Genomic DNA, 20,978 nt, shown 5'->3' with positions numbered 1-20,978 from the left:
TTTCTCACCTTTTCTATTGGTTAGGTTATGGAAACACTTGTCTGGCTTACCAAATACTTCACCAATCAGCGTGCAGAACTGGGTGGTCACGTGACCGGTGGTCTTTACACCTTGTGGCGTCCATACATCAAGCAACTGTCTTTTCTTCTCGGGTTTATGTGTCAAAAGATCGTGGTTTGTTCGGCTCGACGGATGACCGACGCAACAGGCGGTAAATATCTCACTCTTTGATGTTTGTACCAAAGCAACACAAGGTATGTGAAATAAAGAGCGTTTATCTCAGCTTTTGTTTGAACTTTTTTAAGGAATGGAAAGATATTGGAGGTTGATATGTGAAGCCTTTGAACCATGGATTTGTTCACAAGACAGTCCTGTCCAGGGGTAAGTAGTTACTTGATTACCACTGTTTTCATTGCTACGCGCTTAACGAGACTACACTTGTGACAGGGGAACCGGGCAATAGACCCCTTACATGTGACGTCAAAGCAGCTCAATAGACCCCTTGCATGTGACGTCAAAGCAGCTCAATAGACCCCTTGCATGTGACGTCAAAGCAGCTCAATAGACCCCTTGCATGTGACGTCAAAGCAGCTCAATAGACCTATTACATATCACGTCAAAGCAGCTCAATAGACCCCTTACATATGATGTCAAAGGAGCTCAATAGACCCCTTGCATGTGACGTCAAAGCAGCTCAATAGACCCCTTACATATGACGTCAAAGCAGTTCAATAGACCCCTTACATGCGACGTCAAAGGAGCTCAATAGACCCCTTACATATGACGTCAAAGCAGCTCAATAGACCCCTTACATATGAAGTCAAAGCAGCTCAATAGACCCCTTGCATATGATGTCAAAGCAGCTCAATAGACCCCTTGCATATGACGTCAAAGCAGTTCAATAGACCCCTTACATGCGACGTCAAAGCAGCTCAATAGACCACTTGCATGTGACGTCAAAGCAGCTCAATAGACCCCTTGTATGTGACGTCAAAGCAGCTCAATAGACCCCTTGCATGTGACGTCAAAGCAGCTCAATTTGGAGGACAAAACAAAAGAATTTCAACTTCCTGAGAATTTGAAACCTCTTATCTCCTCCAAATTGAGCTGCATTCCGACGTGCTGCAATTGGTCTATAGATTGCCTTCAATTAAATGAACTGGTCGGACCTTTACATACTCTGATTGACATACCCTGTCGTGACTGTGAAAACAGTGCAAAGAGGCAACGACGACAAGAGGGATCGTCCTTCTGTTTTATTCAAGTTGCCCGTTAACTGCAATATCTTACTCGGTTCTCCACCGATGTTACAAGACTAGTCTTCTAACAGATAATTGCATCTCTTGACACAAGCTACGATGGACCTTTTGGCGCCATGCCTGAAGCACTTGAATGTGAGGCCATAGGGTAAAAATCTATTGTTCAATTTTGTTTCAGTAATCCACCAGTGGCTCCTTGGAACGAGACAGAAGTGCCGCAGGCATCAGACATGGTAGCACTGTTCGCTGACACCATATCCTGCCTTAATACATATTTCCCAAGTAAGGAAATGTTTCCATAATATTTTCCAATTTCAGACCACGTGTCATTCACTAGATTCTTTGTTTGAGTGGTATCCATATTCACGTGTCTTCTCATGCACAACTGTTAAACAAAGAAATGATACTCAATGAAATGACATGTGGTCTGAAATGGAGTAAAAACGTGGATTAGATCTACTACGGGTTGTGATTGGATGAAAGACGATGAAGCCATTTCAATGATATGGTAGGTCGTACCGTGTATGTACTGTAAGTCAGTACCGTATGTTTCCCACTCATACGATAACCATTCCAATGGGAAGTCGTTTCAATGTGACGGCCGATGTCGTACTGTGTACCTACTGTAAGTCAGTACCGTATGTTTTCCACTCATACGATAACCATTTCTATGGAAAGCCATTTCAATGTTACGGCATGTCGTTCTGTGTACCTACTGTAAGTCAGTACCGTATGTTTTCCACTCATACGATAACCATTCCTATGGGAAGCCACTTCAATGTTACGGCCGATGTCGTACTGTGTACCTACTGTAAGTCAGTACCGTATGTTTTCCACTCATACGATAACCATTCCTATGGGAAGCCAATTCAATGTTACGGCATGTCGTACCGTGTACGTGTTGTAAGTCAGTACCGTATGTTTCCCACTCATACAATAACCATTCTTATGGGAAGCCATTTCAATGTTACGACACTCAGTACCCTTCTTTAGGTGATCACAGCGGTTCCAGCATGATGAACCTGTTCTGGTCATTCTTCGTGACGTCACTAGTCAAGCCCGGTATCCCGGATTATGTTCGTCGTGTTTATCACTCGAAGTTTTTCTGTCTTCCTTGGAACCACTTCTACCCGACACCATCCAACATTGATCTCATGCTAGAGGTAAAATGTCATACATTATAACATAGCCACCATATAACGCGCGCTCTGATTGGTTATTTAGCGTGCGCGTAGCTGCATCCAAAAATTGATGGTGCACGCTGACGTGATTGAGTAGCGTGCGCAATGTAATAAAGATTTCGTTAAAAAAATTTGAATTTTACTTGATTAACAAAGACTGCAGCCAAGTGAGACTCTAGCTTCTTGAGTGCTTAAGCAGCGGAAGCACGCTAATCAATGACCAATCCTTTATTGGAAGGAAGTTATATATTTAACACTATGCATTGCAATGTCTCAAGATACCTCATCTGCATTATGATGATACTTCGTTGTAATGTAACTCTTATTCTACCACCTTACTTAGTTTGTCTCCCCACCCCTCCCTTCCTAGTAGTGTCTTGTACTCTCTTCTTCATTTAAATCATTAACATTTTCTCCCCACCCCTCCCTTCCTAGTAGTGTCTTGTACTCTCTTCTTCATTTAAATCATTAACATTTTCTCCCCACCCCTCCCTTCCTAGTAGTGTCTTGTACTTTCTTCTAGTTCATTTAAGATCATTAACATTTTCTCCCCACCCCTCCCTGCTTAGTGGTGTCTTGTACTCTCATCATCATTTAAGATCGTTTACATTTTCTCCCCACCCCTCCCTTCTTAGTGGTGTCTTGTACTCTCTTCTTCATTTAAGATCATTTAGATTTTCTCCCCACCTCTCCCTTCCTAGTAGTTTCTTGTACTCTCTTCTTCTGTTAAGGTCTATTTCTGGGTATCTTATTTCTCACAGCTTTTCCAACATGACCAATCTACAGCAGACGCACTCGCAGTTGACGGATCCATTACTTCTCTTAACGTCTGTATTCATACGTTTCTCTTCCATATTTACCACTCTCTATACATTGGTTTACTTGTCCAACACAAAGCTTCAAGGTCACTTTGAGGATGATTCAAATGTGAAGCTGGTAACCTCGGGCACTAGCTTGGTTTGACCAGTGAACCGATGTATAGAAAGTGGTGAATCTATTACCTAATACCTAATAACGCTATTAGCTTGTCATGTGATTGCACCAAAATATTGTGGTTGCCATATAAGGATATCGTGAGATAATATCGACATTTGGAACTTATATAGCATGCAGCTGATCACGTGATAGTGAAAACCCATCCTTGTAAGTGTCCCCGTGCATGTGACTTCAAAGGAGCTCAAAAGGAGGACAAAACAAAGAATTTCAATCTCTTGAGAATTGGAAACCTATTATGTCCTCCAAATTGAGCTGCATTCTGACGTGCTGCAAGGGGTCTATATATCGTGTTTTATTTTAATTCCTCTTCATAACCAAAGCCACACTGTGGAGACATCATTGAATTTCATTCATTCACTACATTTTGTTTTCTCATTTATCCTTTTCTTTTTCTTTTTTCTTTTTTTTTCTTTTGTTTTTTTTTATTTGAAGTCGTATTTAATTTCTGGTGCCTCAGTTCCCTCTCATTCTCTATTCTATGTTTTTTTCTGTATTTTCTCGGATAGAATTTTCTTTTCTGCGATGCTTATTTGATATTTTCTCGTGTCTATAGCTCCACAAGACCTGTAAGACGAGCTTCCAGTTCTTAGGATGTGTCTTCCCTCTTATTGAATGGAGTAACGTCATCGCAGCATACTGGTAAGATCCAAGATATCCATCTATCCGTACATTACAATCCATACCACAGGAAACCCAATTTATTAACCGGTGTTCACCGCATGCATCCCAGTCTATTTCAATCCATACACAAGTAACCCAATTTATTAACCCCATTCACATTTACATGGTGGCCACGTCTTTTGTCCTTTTTTCCAATAGGATACGAACCACCAACCCCAGGTTCTTTTGTAAACCGAATTCCACAGGAAATACACGCTCCGTTTTTCAAACATATACCACAGGTATCTCAAGCTCAATATTTTTCTATTCCTTTCGTTTCATAGCGAAAGCCAATCCCCTCGGAACCTGAGTAGATTTTTGACGTCTTTGTTTCATCTGCTCATCATGTTGACCAATGAGAGGAGCATCGTGGAAGTACAGGTCAGTCTCGTGGTGGGTATATTTTTTGTGTGGGGACTGAACTGTTGCTAAACTGATTCTTCTGTTCACAGGGTTCAGAGCTGCCGGCATTTCTGGAAAAAGCGCATTACTTTCCTTGGGAGCACATCGATACCAGGTACTCTATCGATTTTTTTCTTACATGCTCGCTTTTTAACGCTAATGCAGGTAAGAACTAAGAGTCGCGAGATCCTGGACCTAGAAGAATTAAGACGTGAGGTCCTGAGAAAAAATATGCAAGGTCCTGGGAACTAGAGGACGTGAGGTCCTGGGACCAAGTAACCGCAAGGTCCTGTGGTTTGCGTGGCAAACGCTGGGTCCTGGTACCTTGAATATTAGGAGATGCAAATGCTTATCCGCGGTTTTCCTGTTGCAGGTCATTTGATCAAATAGTTTCTTGGCAAGTTGAACATTGTAATGCAGAACTGATATTACAGCGGAATTCTACAATATGGCATGCAGTCAGGTAATGGAATATCTGGACCCTATTGCTGGTAATTACACGGGTATCTAGGCCCTATTGCTGGTAATTGCACGGGTATCTAGGCCCTATTGCTGGTAATTACACGGGTATCTAGGCCCTATTGCTGGTAATTGCACGGGTATCTAGGCCCTATTGCTGGTAATTGCACTGCTATCTAGGCCCTATCGCTGGTAATTGCACGGGTATCTAGGCCCTATTGCTGGTAATTGCACTGCTATCTAGGCCCTATCGCTGGTAATTACACGTGTATCTAGGCCCTATTGCTGGTAATTGCACGGGTATCTAGGCCCTATTGCTGGTAATTGCACTGCTATCTAGGCCCTATCGCTGGTAATTGCACGGGTATCTAGGCCCTATTGCTGGTAATTGCATAGGTATCTAGACCATATTGCTGGTAATTGCACGGGTATCTAGGCACTAATGCTGGTTATTGCACAGGTGTCATAATCTTGTTTTCCTCTGTCTAGATTAATAAGAGCCGCGTCAGGAATCTTAGTCACAGAATCAGGAACCATGCAGGAAACAAAACCGGTAATTTTTTTTGATCTCAGAACCCTCTGTGGCAGCCATTTTGAAAAGCGACCAGGCCTTGACACGGAAACAAGGTTCTCATCCAATGATTCTATTTTTAGATCAAATAGACATGCTATGCAAAGTCTGAACGTGACGTAGTGTGTGTCGTGACAGTGTGACCGTGACTGTGACGGTATTAACCCAGCTCTCTGATTGGATGGATCCTGATATCACGCACTATGATTTTTTTTCCTCTCATCTAAACTTCTGTTTCAATATCCATAACAGGACGCTATTCCTAAACGAGCGTGCTACATAAGTAGTATCGTCAATCTATTGGTTAAGTGCTCGTCCAATCCGAACCTCGCTCCAGACCTCTATCCTCCCGTGGTTATGTTCATGCTCACTGACATTGAAAGTGTCGCAGGCTCAGGTGAGTGAACACAATTTTTCTTTTTTACTAAGAGCCCGCGTTACCACTGATCAGTACAAAGGAACAGGCGACCAGTGCAACCGCAAACCAAACAGAACCCGCGGGGGACTTGGTACGAGATTTAGATAAGCATCACATTGTCAAATTAGTGTGGATCCGCATACTACTTTGACAATGTGACGACGAAATTTATCGCCAATAAGAGGACAGACACATAAAAAAACTGATGTCTATTTGTTTTTTACAATAACAAAAAGGATAAAATCTTCTCATTTTTAGCGATCACAACAGCCAACGGAAAGAGCGCGCGCTCGTTGACGTCAGCTTTATCTGTCTGTCCTCTTATTGATGATAAAAAATAACCAATCAGCACGAAAGAAATTTGTAAGTTATTGTAAAATAAGAGTTTTCTCATGATTTCAGGCGTCGATCCTTCCAGCACAGAATCCGAGGTCTGTCTTCTGCTATCCGAGACGTTAAACCTTCTAAATAATTGTTCACCTGTGAACCACGTGACATCGCATGTACTCAACTTTATTCTCAGTTACTTGAGATCAACGACATCATTAATGTTCATCCTAGCTTCGATACCAGCCTCTTGTCGTGCGCTCGCCAATATCGGTTTTATGGTGTCGGTACTGGAGACTGGAATCGAGGAAGTTTTTGCCAGGCATTCCCCGCAGACCGAGGGGACTGGGACACGCGCGGACGTGGGCTGGAGCCAAATCGTTCCTGGTTTTTCTGTTCCTGAGCTTTCACAAGATTCTTTTATTAATGGTGAGTTGGTAGCATAAACCGATTTACTCAATATTTTACCGTAGGGGGAGGGGTAGGGAAGGAATCCCTCCCGGTGGCCCATCATGCATCGGCACTCTGATGCTATTTTTAATAATCACTCATGTTTTTTTTGTCGTCTTTCATCGCTGTGAGTCCAACGGGTCGGGTCGCTGGTTCCCGCCCTGCGGTCGCCACATGTTAATTGAGTTTCTTTGATGTGTTGTTCTCTCCTATGCTATGAGGGTTTTCTCCGGGTTCTCTGGTTTCCTCCCTCCGTAAAAATCAACATGTGAGTTGAGCGTTGTGTGCATAGAATATTAAATGTAGTGGTAGTGCGTGTTAGTGAAAAGTGTCCCCAATTAGTGCGAAAGCGCTAGAACGACTACACACTTAAATAATAGTGATTTTTTTTTTTGTTTTTTGTTTTTTGTTTTTTTTGTTTGGACTGAAAAGCCTATTCGACTCCCTGAAGCGATTTTGAACCAATCAGGTTATTTTCCAAAAATAAATCCGAACTAAAAATAGCATCAAACGATGCCTATGATCTCACGGTGTATTTCTTCTTTTAGAGTGTCTTCACCAGTCATCCATGTTGACTCTCTACACATATGTACTTTTGAGGTTGTCTCAATGTCAAACTGCAGTCCAAGAAATGGCAGTGCTATCAGACCTCGTTAACTGGTGCGGGCGTTTGAAAATCAAGTAAGCTGATTGGTCATTCCCATTCTCTGAGCCCGCATTCCCTTTGACCTGCGACAAAAAGCGAAAGACTCTAGAAATACCAGGGTAACCCAACTTAGACCGCTATAAAACAAATTCAGAGCTTTTCTTTTTTCTTTTTTTTACCACAGGAAAGAGAATGAATATAAAATAACTCTCTTCTGGCATAAGATCCTACAGCTCTGCATTCGACAAGCAGATTTCTCTGGATCTCCACTCAATGAAGTTGCCAAGCAACTGTCGTTCTTAGCAACGAACTTACATCAGTTAGGAGAAGATAAAGATTCATCAGGACTATTGGGTGCAATAGGCTTTGGCAAGAAGTCTTCTTACTCCGTCAAGTAGGTTACTCTACCTTTTCCCTTTTTCTCCGCTTTCATTTTCTTACTTTCTGTTGTTTAAAGGAGGGAGACTGGTAACGACTGCGTGTTGCATAGGATTGTGGGAAGTAATTTGGGGCGAGATGCAATTTGATCTCTTTGGAGGCACGGCACGAGCGAGGTTGCTGCCCCGACACGTTGTCGCCGTTTATTCACAACGATTATTTTCTCTGACTTTAATACAGTTTCAGATTTTTTGCTCGATTACTTGAAGCCTTCATTCTTGCCCAGCTTCCCTCCAACGCTCTGTTGAGACTGGACCCCAAAGCACCGGGATATGTTCGAGAACCAAGCAGGGTTAGTATTTACTACGCATGCGTTCGAGAACCAAGCAGGGTTAGTATTTACTGCGCATGCGTTTGAGAACCAAGCAGGGTTAGTGTTTACTGCGCATGCGTTTGAGAACCAAGCAGGGTTAGTATTCACTGCGCATGCGTTCAAGAGCCAAGCAAGGTTTGTATCTACTGCGCATGCTCTTCAAAACCAAATAGGAATATTATTAATTGCGCATGCGTTGATTTCCCCTAGACTGCGCATGCACCGTTGCGTCAATTGAAGCTGTCGTGCGCTTAATTAAGATGCAAGGTGACGGACGTTTATCAAAAAGTCTTATTTTGTCGATTGAAATGCGCACTTAGTAATAATGTGCCTTTCTTAATCTTATTCAACACTCATAATAATTTGTTTTAGCAACCATAGATTTAATATGATCATATTTATTAAATCTATGGTTGATAAAACAAATTATTATGAATGTAACGACAACCAACAAGGAACTATTTGATATTCAGCCTTCGACATTTATTTTTCATTTTAGAGCAAACAACGTAACGAAAGTGGCAGAGTCATTTCATCGACGAACGAAGCAGAATTAGCTTTAGCTACACTGGAAGCTCTTCGACATAACAAGCAATACACCATGCTTTCTAGTCTAATAATGGACATGCATGCATTTATTGCTAATCCAATGCATTCATTAAGAGATGGACCATCAATGGTCAGTAAATTAGCATTACGATTATATCCTGGTCGCTCTGCACTGCAAATAATGAACTAGACACATCAATCATTAACCAATTGATTTTACAAATGTACTGTATTGAAGAAATAGAAAACACACACGTATGCTGTATGCAGTATCAAGCAAGGATTGGTAGGACACGAGAGAAGTGTTAGAAGAACGATGGAAAACCTGCTTTGCGAAGAGATGCTCTATCAGTGGTCAGTAGTAGTACAAATCTAGTACAGTAGTAATCTAGATGGCCAATAGATGTTAGTCCCCTATTCAGTCCCCTAACATTCCCACAATGCATTGCAATGTGAACTTGACTCAGTTTTCTATTTAACCATATCTTTCCTCATTGTTCTCTACAAGAACTATGAAGATTATCTAGAGATCCTCAGAGATTGGATTAAACAGCTTTATCCTTGCTCCATGCAGTAATACAGCACTTAGAAAGCATCAAAAGCACTTGAATTGAGAAGCAAGCAACACCTTCTGCTCTCTTTACACTCATTTCATGCTTTCGTAACCTGCTGCAGCTTGTATTACTGAATGGAAATAGTAAAAAGTAGTTTTATTTCTTAAGTAACCACAACCATCATCAACTATAGGATCTCAAAAGGCAGTGAATGTTAAAGGACCAATCCCCACCAGCCACAAAAAGAGAAACTATCCATGGTCAATAGATTAGCAGAACATATAAATGAATGATTAAATGAAATGACATAAATTTTCAGTTTAAGAATCGATTCCACTGCGCATGCGATTTTAACCCGAATTTCTCAACTTCTTTTGTTTAATTAAGAACAAAAGAAGGTTTAGACAAAGGAAGGTGAGAAATTCGGGATAAAACCACATGCGCAGTGGAATCAATTCTTAAATTCTGAAAAGGCTTATTTGAAAAGCTTTCTTAAAGAAAAAAATAAACAACTTTTTCAGCACTTTTGAAATTATTTTATTAGATGTTTATAGACTTTTAAATTTGTAAAAGCCATATTTCAGTATTCCTCTTAACAGAAAGTAGATATACCACAATAATTACAAATGCTCTTTGACATGAACCGGAAATGATACTACACAGACATATAAGGAGAGGGTCGATTTACTTCCGGTTATATTGATTTCCGGATTAGCTAACGAAGACATCACCGTTCACTACGAATCAATAAGGATAATTGACCAATTAACATTACGATAACCCAACCAATCAGAATAGAAACAATTAAATTAAAAAATATATTTGTTGCTCACTAGAACCTAGTCCTTTTCAAAGTTGATGGTGTATTTGTTCAGAGCCTGGTGACTATTATAATGACGTAACTTTGACCCCGCGTTTACTAGGATCATTGTCCAGGTCTTCACAGCCAGTGTTAGCCATGAAACCTCTCATTGCATTGGGACTGGAGAGAGGAGAATCACTAGAGTCACGGCGACTCTTAACGACAGGTCTGCAATCCGCAGTCCCTCCACGCGATTCCTGATTTTCCTTCATGCAGTGTTCGCAGGCGCCTTTTCCTTTGGACTTCCCTCGCTTTATCCAGATATTAGAAACATTCTTACAAGAACATTGTGGATTTCTACTTCCGGTAACGTCTGGTCTCTGTGAATGTCTTTTAGAACTCTGCGCATTACTTCCGGTTCTAGAAGTTTTACTTCCGGTCTTGTTAACCCATGCATTTCCAAACCCTCCTTTGTTTCCAAAGACAGTTCGTTCATCATCCGAGTCTATATCACCTTCTCGCTCACTGTCCGAGTCTCTGAATGAACGAAACCTTTGAATCTGTTTCCTCCTCTGACGTGAAGTATTAGAGCCCATGCTCTCACGGCTAGCAGCAACCTGGGGGTTTGGGGCTACACGTTTCTCATCTTGCTCACATATATAAAGCTGTGACATCTCAATGCTCTCTATAGCTTGTTCTTCAGCCCATTGGTTGAGCCTGCGAGCCGTTGCTGGGGAAACAACTGATGCGCTGTCACTATGACTACCACTCGGTCGACTAGAAACAGTGTTTACTTGTCTTGGTCGAGAACTGAAGCCTTCAATTGTTGGGTTTCCTGTGGTGTTCAGCTTGGCGGTGACCTGTAGTGGGTAGCTGTCAGTAAGAAGTTGAATGACGGCACAGCCATCACTGGACGATCTGGAGTGTTGTCCACCTTTAGTAGCGCCAACTTCAGCTGCTCGGTCTGTCTTGTTCTGTTGATGACCGGTGTTCTTGGTCCGGCGATGACGTGCTAAGGAATCGTTGCTTCCGCTCCAGCGCCCAAGATGACAATGACGGCCTTCCATCGATGTTCCACTACCAACACTACTTGAGTCCATAGCACCAGTCTTTTCTTTTCGCTTGCGTTCATAGTTCACAGCTCCAATATCTGACCGGCTGCGAGTCAAGGGTGGGCTAGAGTCTCCATGCCTGTCTTTACTCCTATGGCTTTTTCCCATGTGGTCTAATGATAATGCAGATCCCTCGTGTTTCTTCTTGATTGGTTCTTTGTTGCCATGGCGAGGGGCCTGGGGTGGTCTCTGGTTTAGATGGACAGGAGACTGAACCTTGGGTGACTGTGTTTTCGGGGACTTCAAGGTGGGTGTCTGAGAATGAGGCGATGAATGACATGAATGAGCACCCGGTGAGGTTCCACCCGGGGAATGAATACCTCTTGAAGAACTTCTCAGTTTGGCTTGGGCATCACCTTGTCTACTTCTTGGTGGCATACTACGATACCGTCGTGCATTGCGTGATGAAACAGACTCACTATCTGTACCATTAGAACTGGCAGGCTTGACAGTCATTAAGTTACGAAGAGCAGCCGACGACGCTGTTGCAATAGCCTTGTGCTTTGAAGTCACTAACGACTTGAGTAAAGACACCGCTCCAAGTTCCCATAGCAACTCCTGATCTTCGATACACCGAGCAGAGAGATTCCACAGGGCTCCACAGGCGTTACTAACGACCCGTAGACTTGGGGACCTGAGATGGCTTAGTAGGGTATGAAAGCAGCCGTTTTCGCGGAGGACTTGACGATATTCTTCTCTTACAGCGATATGTGAGGAAATGTTCCTGAGGATTCCACCACTGCTTTCGACCACTGAGATATTACCTGACGGGCTGCAGTAGTTTAGACTCTTAACGATGAACTTCAGAGCCCCTGGAACACTGCAAAGTTCAGTCTTATTTTCAGGGCAATGAGCCGAGAGATTCCATAGACCGCTGAGTAGGGTCCTGAGTGCGGGCTCAGAATGGACCTTCTGGGCCGCTTCGGTCAAGGCTTTCACAGCACCAACCTTACGCAATGATTCACGGGATATGTCATCAGCACGCCAGGAGAGGTTACGGAGCACACTCGCTGACACTTGAACCAGTTCTTCTTCATTTGGCGTCCTGAGCTGAGCAATGAGAGCCTTGACAGCCTTCTCCATTTTACACAGAATCGTCTTGTTTTTCGTGTTTCCAAAAGTGAGATTTGTCAACGTCATCCCAGCGTATTTTCGTAGCCCAATGCTGTAGGAGTCGTAGCATTCAGCATTTACTTTATTGTCGATTTCCACGAGTTCTGCAATCGCTTGAAGGCCACCAAGTTCACAGATAGCGTTGCGATGCTCCTCTTCGAACGAGAGCTTCATCAAGGCAGCCACTGCTGGTCCAGGACCATAATCTCTCAGGGGCGGGTACCATCGTTCTGCGCATGGGTGAGGTGGAAGATTGCTGTACAAGATAGCATCACAGTGGGCTCTTGCGATTTCTAGTAGCCTAAGTACACGGATCTCCCGTCGTCCTCTGCGGTCCTCAGGGTTGGAATACACAATGTTGTGTAACGCAAGACCAGCGCGTGCTCTACAGTCACGCCTTGCCATTGGATTATCATGTCCATGTATTAGATCAATAAGTAACGGCAGGCAACCAGATTGCCGCATGGCTGCACACGAGTCTCTGCTATTAGACATAGCCAAGAGAGTGCGTGACATGTCATCTTTATCATGGGTGCCTAGCAACGAGATTAGTGACTGCATCATGTCGATGCGTGTGTCCAGGTCATGATGGGTGGCGGCCGTACTGGCAAAACTAACCACGCTCGATGTCTCTAGTCCTTCAAGTGCGTCATGAGGGGAATAACAGTTGGCTTCGAGACTTGATTGGCTAATACTGCGTGCAATACCTGAAAAGAGCAAGACAAAATGATAATATGAATAAGATGCACACTCAATCTGGGTTCAGATCATGTTTTCTCATTTCAGACCATGTGTCATCCCTTGAATATTATTTCTTTCTTCACTAGGAATGCTTTTCAGCTATGGTGCAATGCTTTTTCTATTTAAGACCACATGTCATTCCCTTGAGTATTATTTCTTTCTTTACTAGGAATGCTTTTCAGCTATGGTGCAATGCTTTTTCTATTTAAGACCACATGTCATTCCCTTGAGTATTATTTCTTTCTTTACTAGGAATGCTTTTCAGCTATGGTGCAATGCTTTTTCTATTTAGGACCACATGTCATTCCCTTGAGTATTATTTCTTTCTTTACTAGGAATGCTTTTCAGCTATGGTGCAATGTTTTTTTCTATTTAAGACCACATATTATTCCCTTGAGTATATTTCTTTCTTTAATAGGAATGCTTTTCAACTTTTCCCATTTCAGACCAAGTTTCCTCCCCCTTGAGTATTATTTCTTTTATCACTATTGGTTTCTTTCATGCCAAGGAAAGGAATGTAATAATAATAAACACTAACCTTTGTTGGACAAACATCCCATGTTATACATCCTGGCATCCGTTGCTCCCATCCTTGGAATACAGTTCATCATACTCTCTTCTTGTTTATTCGTCGTACAGGGTACCTCAAGGTTTTGTTGTTGGACCCTTCTGTTCACAATACTGATAGGATCGTGAAACAATGGATGGATCAACTGAGGGTCTTCTATCACTTTGTGTTTAACATCAGGTGGAATTTGAGGAGCAATTCGCGGTGCTTCAAGCATTTGAAGTTGAGTTTTAGCTGGAACTACTTGTTCTTTAAGTACTGGTATATCTTGGAGGGCTGGTCTGAGGGGTGCAATATTCGACTGGGCGTGGCCTTGAGGGAGGGGTGCCACACAAGGCTGAGAAGGAGGTACACTTATTGGTGTCTGTACTGTTGTAACACTGACTGGCTGATCGTTTTGAGAGGTAGAGAAGTCTGCTTCAATTCTTTCTTCTTCTGGAACATCAGTGGTAGCTATCAAACCAAGAAATAATAAATCAATAAAGTAGAACTCTACCAAGTCAATAACTAATGTGTCTGACTGTAGGTGGACAGCCAAACAAGAACCAATCAAAGTTCCAATATTAAAAAAAAAAGGCTTTTCAAAATAAATTTTTTAATCTTGATTTTTTGCCACATTTTAACATTAAATTACTAGCAATGAATATTTGAATAAAAATTATAGGATAAAAGCTGCTAATTCAGAGTAAAAAATGTTTTTCGATCCGGACGATCTAGTGAACCGAGGTCCAGTCCAGTCCAGCCATGCCCGGTTCCGGATTTTCCAAAATTAAAAAACTCTCATAATTCAGAATCTAGAAGCCCAAATAAAATTCTAGAGGTTAGGCATGTTTTTTCTATATATCAAGATTACTAACACTCTTTCAAAAGCTAAAAATTGGACAAAAATTGTTTTGTCATCCAAGATATGTCAGTCCAATACTTCACTCTAAATGATTTGCAATTTCTTTTTAGGAGTCCCATAAAAAGCTTATTAAGAATTTCTTATGTTTTTTTAAAGTGTTTCTGTTGTTTTCTTGCCACAAACCAACAAATTGCACACTAAAAATTATGCCTGTAAGCTTAACCAATCACAGCACATGTTTTAAAGACGTCTTGGGATTTCATGACCATTGACCAATCAAAACTCATGTACTATAGAATAAATACCTTGAGCTTGTTGCTGTCCATGCTGATCCTGTTCACTACAAAAACCACTATCTCTTCCAGGTATCTGGGGCCCAGTCCCTTGCTTCTCATCACGCAGAGCTTGAGCCTGGATACCAGCCTCGTTTATCCCAGAATTCCTTGCTTCTTCTTCTATGGCACGTTTTTCTTCAAGGGTCATGTGAGACGATGCACTGTGATTCTACCATATTAGGAAATATCATTAGTTTATTACTAATAGATTTATAATATGAACCATGTTAACATAGTGAAAGAGTTGAAAATACTATAACACAATGAGTTGGTCTTCCTTTGTTTTTTCTAATTTCTCTCTCCCCTAGTTCCTTCCCTCTCCCAAAATTTTCTCCCATCTTCTGTCCCATCCAGCCATTCCTCTCTGCACGGCTAAAAAAAAAAAGGCTGACTGGAAATGTACTTTTCTTTCTTTTTCTCTTTCGTATTTCTTCATACTTTCATTTTGGATTTGTTACCCTGTTGCTACGGAGATACCAGCCTGCCTCATGTTTGTGTTTTTAGATACCATTCCCCTAGAGCTAGGGTAACAGGTAACCCAACTATATATGACTGTACTTACCGCACAGGATTCCCTGTCATCTTCCATCCAGGGTGGGGTCAGATAGATGTTTTCGTCTGAGGGCCGACGAGAGTTCTCCATGGAGCGTGATTTCCAGAACTGAGAATAATCCTGCAATAAAACAGAGGACACACGAATATGAGTACAATATCTCTCATGGGTGGATGGATGGATGGAAAAATAGGTGAATGGATGGATGGATGGATGGAGAGAGGATATAAGTTAGTTTGGATATTCCTATTCCTATCTATAGTTAATAAAGTAACTAATAAATTAATGGTGAATATGTAAACCTACCCTTGTTGAGTCTGCATCATCTTCTTCATGCCAGGGGGGAGCTTGTCTTATTCGTTCCTCTACCACCATCTTACTGATAGCATAGCTCTTGTGATTGGCCTCTGTACAGGATAGATTCTATCGAATAAAACAAAGTCATGAGCAGGCCAAACCCTGAATTTCACATAATATACAAGACAGGGGGAGTATAGCACTATCTATAACTACAAATGCTGATTTTGGTAACCCAACTCAAAGAATAATTGCATGCTTCAAGAAGTAGGCATACAGATAACATTTGATATAAAAATGTATATATATATATTTGCTAGTTGCCATGACGGGGGGTGCATGCCTTGAGTGTACTGTAAAGAAACACCTACCCTGACGTGACCATCATCTTCGTCATTCCAGGGAGGGGAGAGGCATAACTCCTCATCAGATGGTAATCGACTGAGTTGCTGGCTTGCAATGCCAGATGGCATCTCTTGCTTACCAGAGATGCGACCAAAATCCTAGATATAAAAAAAATCAAATTCAGTAAGCAAAATCGCCATTCCAATTTTCGTAACAACATCTATTCAAAAAAGGCTTAAACGATGTAGCATAAAATTAAATGAACAGTGTACTAACCCTCAAGGAGTCTACTTCATCGTCATGCCAGAGAGGTGGCCGTTTGATGTGCTCTTCTGATGCTCGTTGATAAATTGCTTCATCTGTTCTCTCCATGTATTTTTCTTCCTTTTTTCTGTCATTACTTGTGTAATCCTACAAAAATAAATTACTTTGCATTAAAACTAAAACATAATAACAAGACTCCAACAACCGGTTATGATTTGCGATGATCTATGGGAAGGTTATCAAGGTTTTACACGGTCAAAAGGGCCGAGGGTCATCAGTACTTTTATTCATTCCTATATTCTGCCATAAAAAAACCTGAACAAAAAATTGCTTGGTTTATAATTTTACTCAAAGGTTTCTCCCTTGCTCTGGAAGCATATTATAAACATATAAATCCTTGGACTCGGAGCAAAAAATATTATTATAGAGATATGTCTGTATTGCACAGTTTTCATCAGTCAAATGAGAGAGGATTCCACTCATCATCAAGTAATTAGATTATTGTATAAGCCCTAGGAAGTTCATATCTTTTGAAAGAAGGAGGATTGTTGATTTTTCTCTGCTAGTTCTTATAGATTCCTCTATAGAAAATGGATACTTCATAAAGAACAAGTCAAAAGTATGGAGAAAGAATTTCCCTGTCACAAGAGACCTGTCACATACCTTCAATGAGTCAGCATCATCATCTTCCCATGGAGGAAGCTTGGACATGGCGTCAGTTTTGCCTGAAGCAATCTTCGTTGTCATGGTATTTGAGAGAGGAGCCTTGGGTATTTTGGTGTTTGATCTGGTTTCTCTTTCTGCTGCTCCAAAATCCTTCAAATAGATAATAAATATAATTTTATATTGTATCCAGAGATTCTGGTAGAGTGCGGAGATGCGCAATCACACTTTGGACCCAAAATTGCACCAAATCGCAATTTTTGATATTTTTCACACTTTTCCGACTTTTCTCCAAAGGATATGATGTTGTCATCATCACATCATCGGCATCATCATCATCATCAACACCATCATCAAATGTCATCTGCATCATCATTACCACCATCACCATCATCATCATCACCATCAATGTTTATCATCATCATCATCATCACCACCACCACCCTTATCATCATAGTCCTCATGTTTAATCGCCATCATAATCTAACATGCGTACCTTTACAGAATCACCATCATCGGCATAAGCTGCCTTCACCAACTCGTCAATCTTCTTCTTATCCAGTTGCCGTGGATTCAAGACTGGTGACATAACTGTCTTCACACTCTCCGTCGTACTTGTACTACTCCTTGGTCCACTTGCCCCTTTTTGAAGTAAAGGGCTCTGAGGTATACCAATATTTGGTGCCATAGCTGTAGCACCTTGTCTCTGATTGACCTCGGTACTTTGGGGCTGATCTGTGATGGCCATGGGAGGTCTTGACTTCCCTCCTACAGGAGCAGCTGATGGGATAGCCATCTGTGAATTAGCCTGTTTTGCTATTTGACCAACATTCTACAAACAAAGGAAAAAATATTACAAAATATAAACACTCTAGGAACAAGCGTGAAGAAAGATAACATAGGTCATGTCCAGTTTGGCATAATGTTTTCTTCTTTGAGGTAAGATTCTTTGCTTAAGTTACATCCACATTTATTTATATTTTCAAGCTCCAAGCGTACCTTTTTTTGTTGGTTGATCAATGTCTCTACATCACTGTCATCTGATGGCTCCTCTTCAGAGAGCTCCCACCTACAAGAAACAAAGTATGTTTCATTAAAGTGTAACTATTAACAAATAGGCCATTTGCATGATGGCACTATTTGACTACCATTCCCAAAATGCTTCATGAATTTTCTAAAGAAAATGTTTCCATCATGCAAATGGCCTATTGATAAGCTTGGGCATAAAGGTTTTCCATTTCAGACCATGTGTCATTCCCTTGAGTATCATTTCTTTCTTTCTTTACTAGGAATGTTTTTACAGCTATGTTTTCTCATTTCAGAGCAAACTGTGTCATTCCCTTGAGTATTATTTCTTTGTCCCCTTCTGGTGCCCAATCCATTATCAGAACATAATACAAAGGTAGCCCACTTCAACATGTCTTCACTAACCTTGGAGTTTCCCTCACATCCAACTGGTCAATGTTACGGTCAAAAATATCATCTGCAAAACAATAAATTTTACAAAAAAAAGTTTAATAATTAAAGCTTTCAATGCAATTATAGTGTGCAAGAACACTGCATATCTAATCCTTAAATCACTTGAAATGTATCCATTAGGACAATTAAAAGTTTTATAAAATAAATAAGAATAAGTTTAGAAACTTAGATAAAGTTTAAAAATCCAAATGATATTTCTGACACCACTTCACGTCATTATGAAGTAATTATGAAAAATTAGTACGACTATGAGAATAAATCATTACTTTTCTAAGCTCATAAGATAAAGAGCCCTATGAGAGGACCTGCGTCCCTACCCATGAGTTTCCTGCAACGATTTGTATGCTCAACTGAGCCTATCATTAACACATCTGGTAGATACGTTAAGTAGAAAATATGTTAACAAAGACCTACAGGAAGGGTGTAAATCTTAGTCTTAAGCATGGAAATAGCAGTCTTATCGTTATATTTAATAAAGAATGTCTAACATATTTAGCCTTACGTGAGCAAAGTTACAGTGACAAATAATAATTATTATTGACTTGATCATAATTTGACAGTATTCATCCTGGCTGTCTAACAGACAGCCAGTCTCTAATAGTACGACACATATAAAAAATCTTAGTAAAAATCCGAAATATCTTGCTAAAACGCTTTACCAGACAAGGATTATGCCTTCAAAACAATTAAATAATACATTTTTCACTAACTTCAGAACTCTGTGAAAAAAATTCTGGATTTTGATCGTAAATAACAAACAAACAAACAGTTTATTGTCAACATGAATACTCTATAAAAGCCTTTCTTTAAGACTAGATTCAAAGTATATATTGAACGAATTTATTCCTTAGAAAAACGGGTTGAAGTTTTTTTTACATATTTGAAAAATCAGGGTTGATTTTCAAGAAATATTCTGGTAAAACAAAGTTGTCAATGAATGGATCTTGTGTTATGGTGGGAAGCCAAGATAATGTCAGAAACATTACGATTAAAGATACATGATTCATTCATAATTCTTAGATATTTCAGAATCATAGGAAAAACCTCTCGCATTAACGTTTATTTAGAAGAGAAACCTAAGCAGATTGAGTTGAGTAGAGATTCACGATCAAGAAAATACGAAACATGTTGCTTCACGCAGACATATCTTCGAGAAAAAGTCTAGAAAAATTCCTTATTTTTAACGCTAAATCGTGTATTTTTGAGTCATTTTATAAACGACCGATCCCTAATCAGCTATTTTCGTTTCCTGTTATCTTCTTAGTAGCATCACTTTAGGGTAAGATTTTGAGAACAGAGACTTTAAAGATGAAAGGAAAGCTTACCTTCAAATTCGTCCATGTTGTTGTCGCTTGTGTTAGTGAACAGCAATATTGAGGGTTTCTTGTTGTAAATCCCTTTTCATATGCTGACAAAGCCGTCGGTGTCTTCAATAAGATATAAAAGAACAGCCACGGAAAAGTTGCAAGGACATGTGCGGCAAGATAACAAGACACGGCTTGCTTAAAACCGCCAGTTACTTGAAAGACTTCACCGCAAAGAAGCAAAGGAAGACCGTCATTTTTCACAACCTTCAAACATTCACTTCATTTAACTCCAATTTTCTCTAAAAATATGCTTCTAAACGACTCCGATTTCTGTATACACTCTCTCCTATAATCATTTAAAAGATTTCCAGAGCGAGAAGTTGATTTCGGTTGTAGGAATTCAGAAAGATGCAAAACAAAACACGGCTTTTTTAGACAGAATTTTTAAGAAGCCATTCGGAGGGGAGCCTTGTTCTGATTGGCGCGGGGAAGCTGAGCCCAATATGGCGGCATTGATCAAACTACACACGTAAAGTCTCCCCGAAAAGTAATACTTTTCTTTCTTCTTTACACCAAAAGCTTAAGTTAATGAAAGCCATGACAATTTTTACATTTTGTGGTAAAGTTTGGATGTAATTAGATCTAACTGTGTGTTAATTTTTGTCGATGTTATAAAAGCATCACTGATCAAACTGCAAGTTCTTACAACTGATTCAAAATGAACTATTTCTTCATAAAAACTTGTCTGTCTGTCCTCATCTGCCCTTCTTTAGGTTTAGGACATTTTTACGTTTAGTCAGAGTGAGATACTTCAATGTTTATTGGCTGGTTTTGGATTACGATTTAAGTTTTACGTTAAATGAATAAAAGTAAGGTCTGAAAATTAAAGAATATGGGTAATTTTCATTTCATTTCATTTCATTTTTGTAATTATTTACATTCAAACGTTGACTGAAACCTAGAAACAAACTTTCTTTTATTACAACAACAGCAACATCAACAAAAAAAACAAACAAAAAAACAAATTTTTTGCTCGTTTTACAGCGTGTCCAATAAGCCTCTCAAAGGAACATCTTTTGAAGATCACCAGTTCACATCGTGTGTCGTTTCTGATAACTAACCGTCTAGCCAGGATAGACAGTTAATACCAGTTTTTTCCAAAATCACAAGGTCGAAAAACAAACTCTGATGAATATTGTATTTCTGATTTCAAGATAGACAAATTTTTGGCCATCGAAAGAAGAAGAAAAATTCCGTGCATTTTTAATACTTATATTGGGCTTCCTGTGTCAATTGTTACCTGTCGTTACCATAGTTACAAGATATATCGGA

General features: G+C 40.3%; 2 protein-coding genes across 4 annotated transcripts in view; one reads left to right on the top strand and one right to left on the bottom strand.

Annotated features, from left to right (window-relative positions):
- Positions 1 to 9,746, top strand: part of LOC116298455 (ectopic P granules protein 5 homolog) — a 58,956-nt gene extending 49,210 nt beyond the window's left edge. For 2 of the 3 annotated variants that reach the window (XM_089037247.1, XM_089037246.1), the window contains exons 41-56: positions 25 to 211; positions 306 to 381; positions 1,438 to 1,541; positions 2,253 to 2,422; positions 3,202 to 3,267; positions 3,990 to 4,075; positions 4,381 to 4,477; positions 4,549 to 4,613; positions 4,872 to 4,961; positions 5,447 to 5,510; positions 5,781 to 5,925; positions 6,349 to 6,702; positions 7,272 to 7,404; positions 7,554 to 7,763; positions 7,988 to 8,099; positions 8,620 to 9,746. In XM_089037247.1, the coding sequence (XP_088893373.1) occupies positions 25 to 211; positions 306 to 381; positions 1,438 to 1,541; positions 2,253 to 2,422; positions 3,202 to 3,267; positions 3,990 to 4,075; positions 4,381 to 4,477; positions 4,549 to 4,613; positions 4,872 to 4,961; positions 5,447 to 5,510; positions 5,781 to 5,925; positions 6,349 to 6,702; positions 7,272 to 7,404; positions 7,554 to 7,763; positions 7,988 to 8,099; positions 8,620 to 8,859 (2,199 nt within the window). In that variant the 3' untranslated portion in view covers positions 8,860 to 9,746. The remainder of the gene's footprint in view (positions 1 to 24; positions 212 to 305; positions 382 to 1,437; positions 1,542 to 2,252; positions 2,423 to 3,201; positions 3,268 to 3,989; positions 4,076 to 4,380; positions 4,478 to 4,548; positions 4,614 to 4,871; positions 4,962 to 5,446; positions 5,511 to 5,780; positions 5,926 to 6,348; positions 6,703 to 7,271; positions 7,405 to 7,553; positions 7,764 to 7,987; positions 8,100 to 8,619) is intronic. The other variant, XM_089037248.1, reaches the window with a different exon arrangement.
- LOC116298456 (uncharacterized) lies at positions 9,737 to 20,132 on the bottom strand. The gene is made up of 12 exons (XM_031706938.2): positions 19,665 to 20,132; positions 18,292 to 18,343; positions 17,860 to 17,929; positions 17,357 to 17,692; positions 16,861 to 17,013; positions 16,210 to 16,344; positions 15,960 to 16,091; positions 15,598 to 15,714; positions 15,301 to 15,411; positions 14,709 to 14,907; positions 13,530 to 14,012; positions 9,737 to 12,957 (listed from the first exon to the last, which is right to left on the bottom strand). Exons 1-12 carry the CDS (start codon positions 19,678 to 19,680, stop codon positions 10,112 to 10,114), a joined length of 4,650 nt encoding a protein of 1,549 aa, XP_031562798.2. The 5' UTR covers positions 19,681 to 20,132; the 3' UTR covers positions 9,737 to 10,111.
- Between the last annotated feature and the right edge of the window lie 846 nt (positions 20,133 to 20,978).

The sequence above is a fragment of the Actinia tenebrosa genome, unplaced genomic scaffold, assembly GCF_029948245.1.
Source record: "Actinia tenebrosa isolate PJP-AT-01 unplaced genomic scaffold, QUT_ActTen_1.0 PGA_scaffold4__44_contigs__length_22323623, whole genome shotgun sequence".
Classification (NCBI taxonomy): Eukaryota; Metazoa; Cnidaria; class Anthozoa; order Actiniaria; family Actiniidae; genus Actinia; species Actinia tenebrosa.
This window is presented reverse-complemented; position numbering and strand designations above follow the sequence as displayed.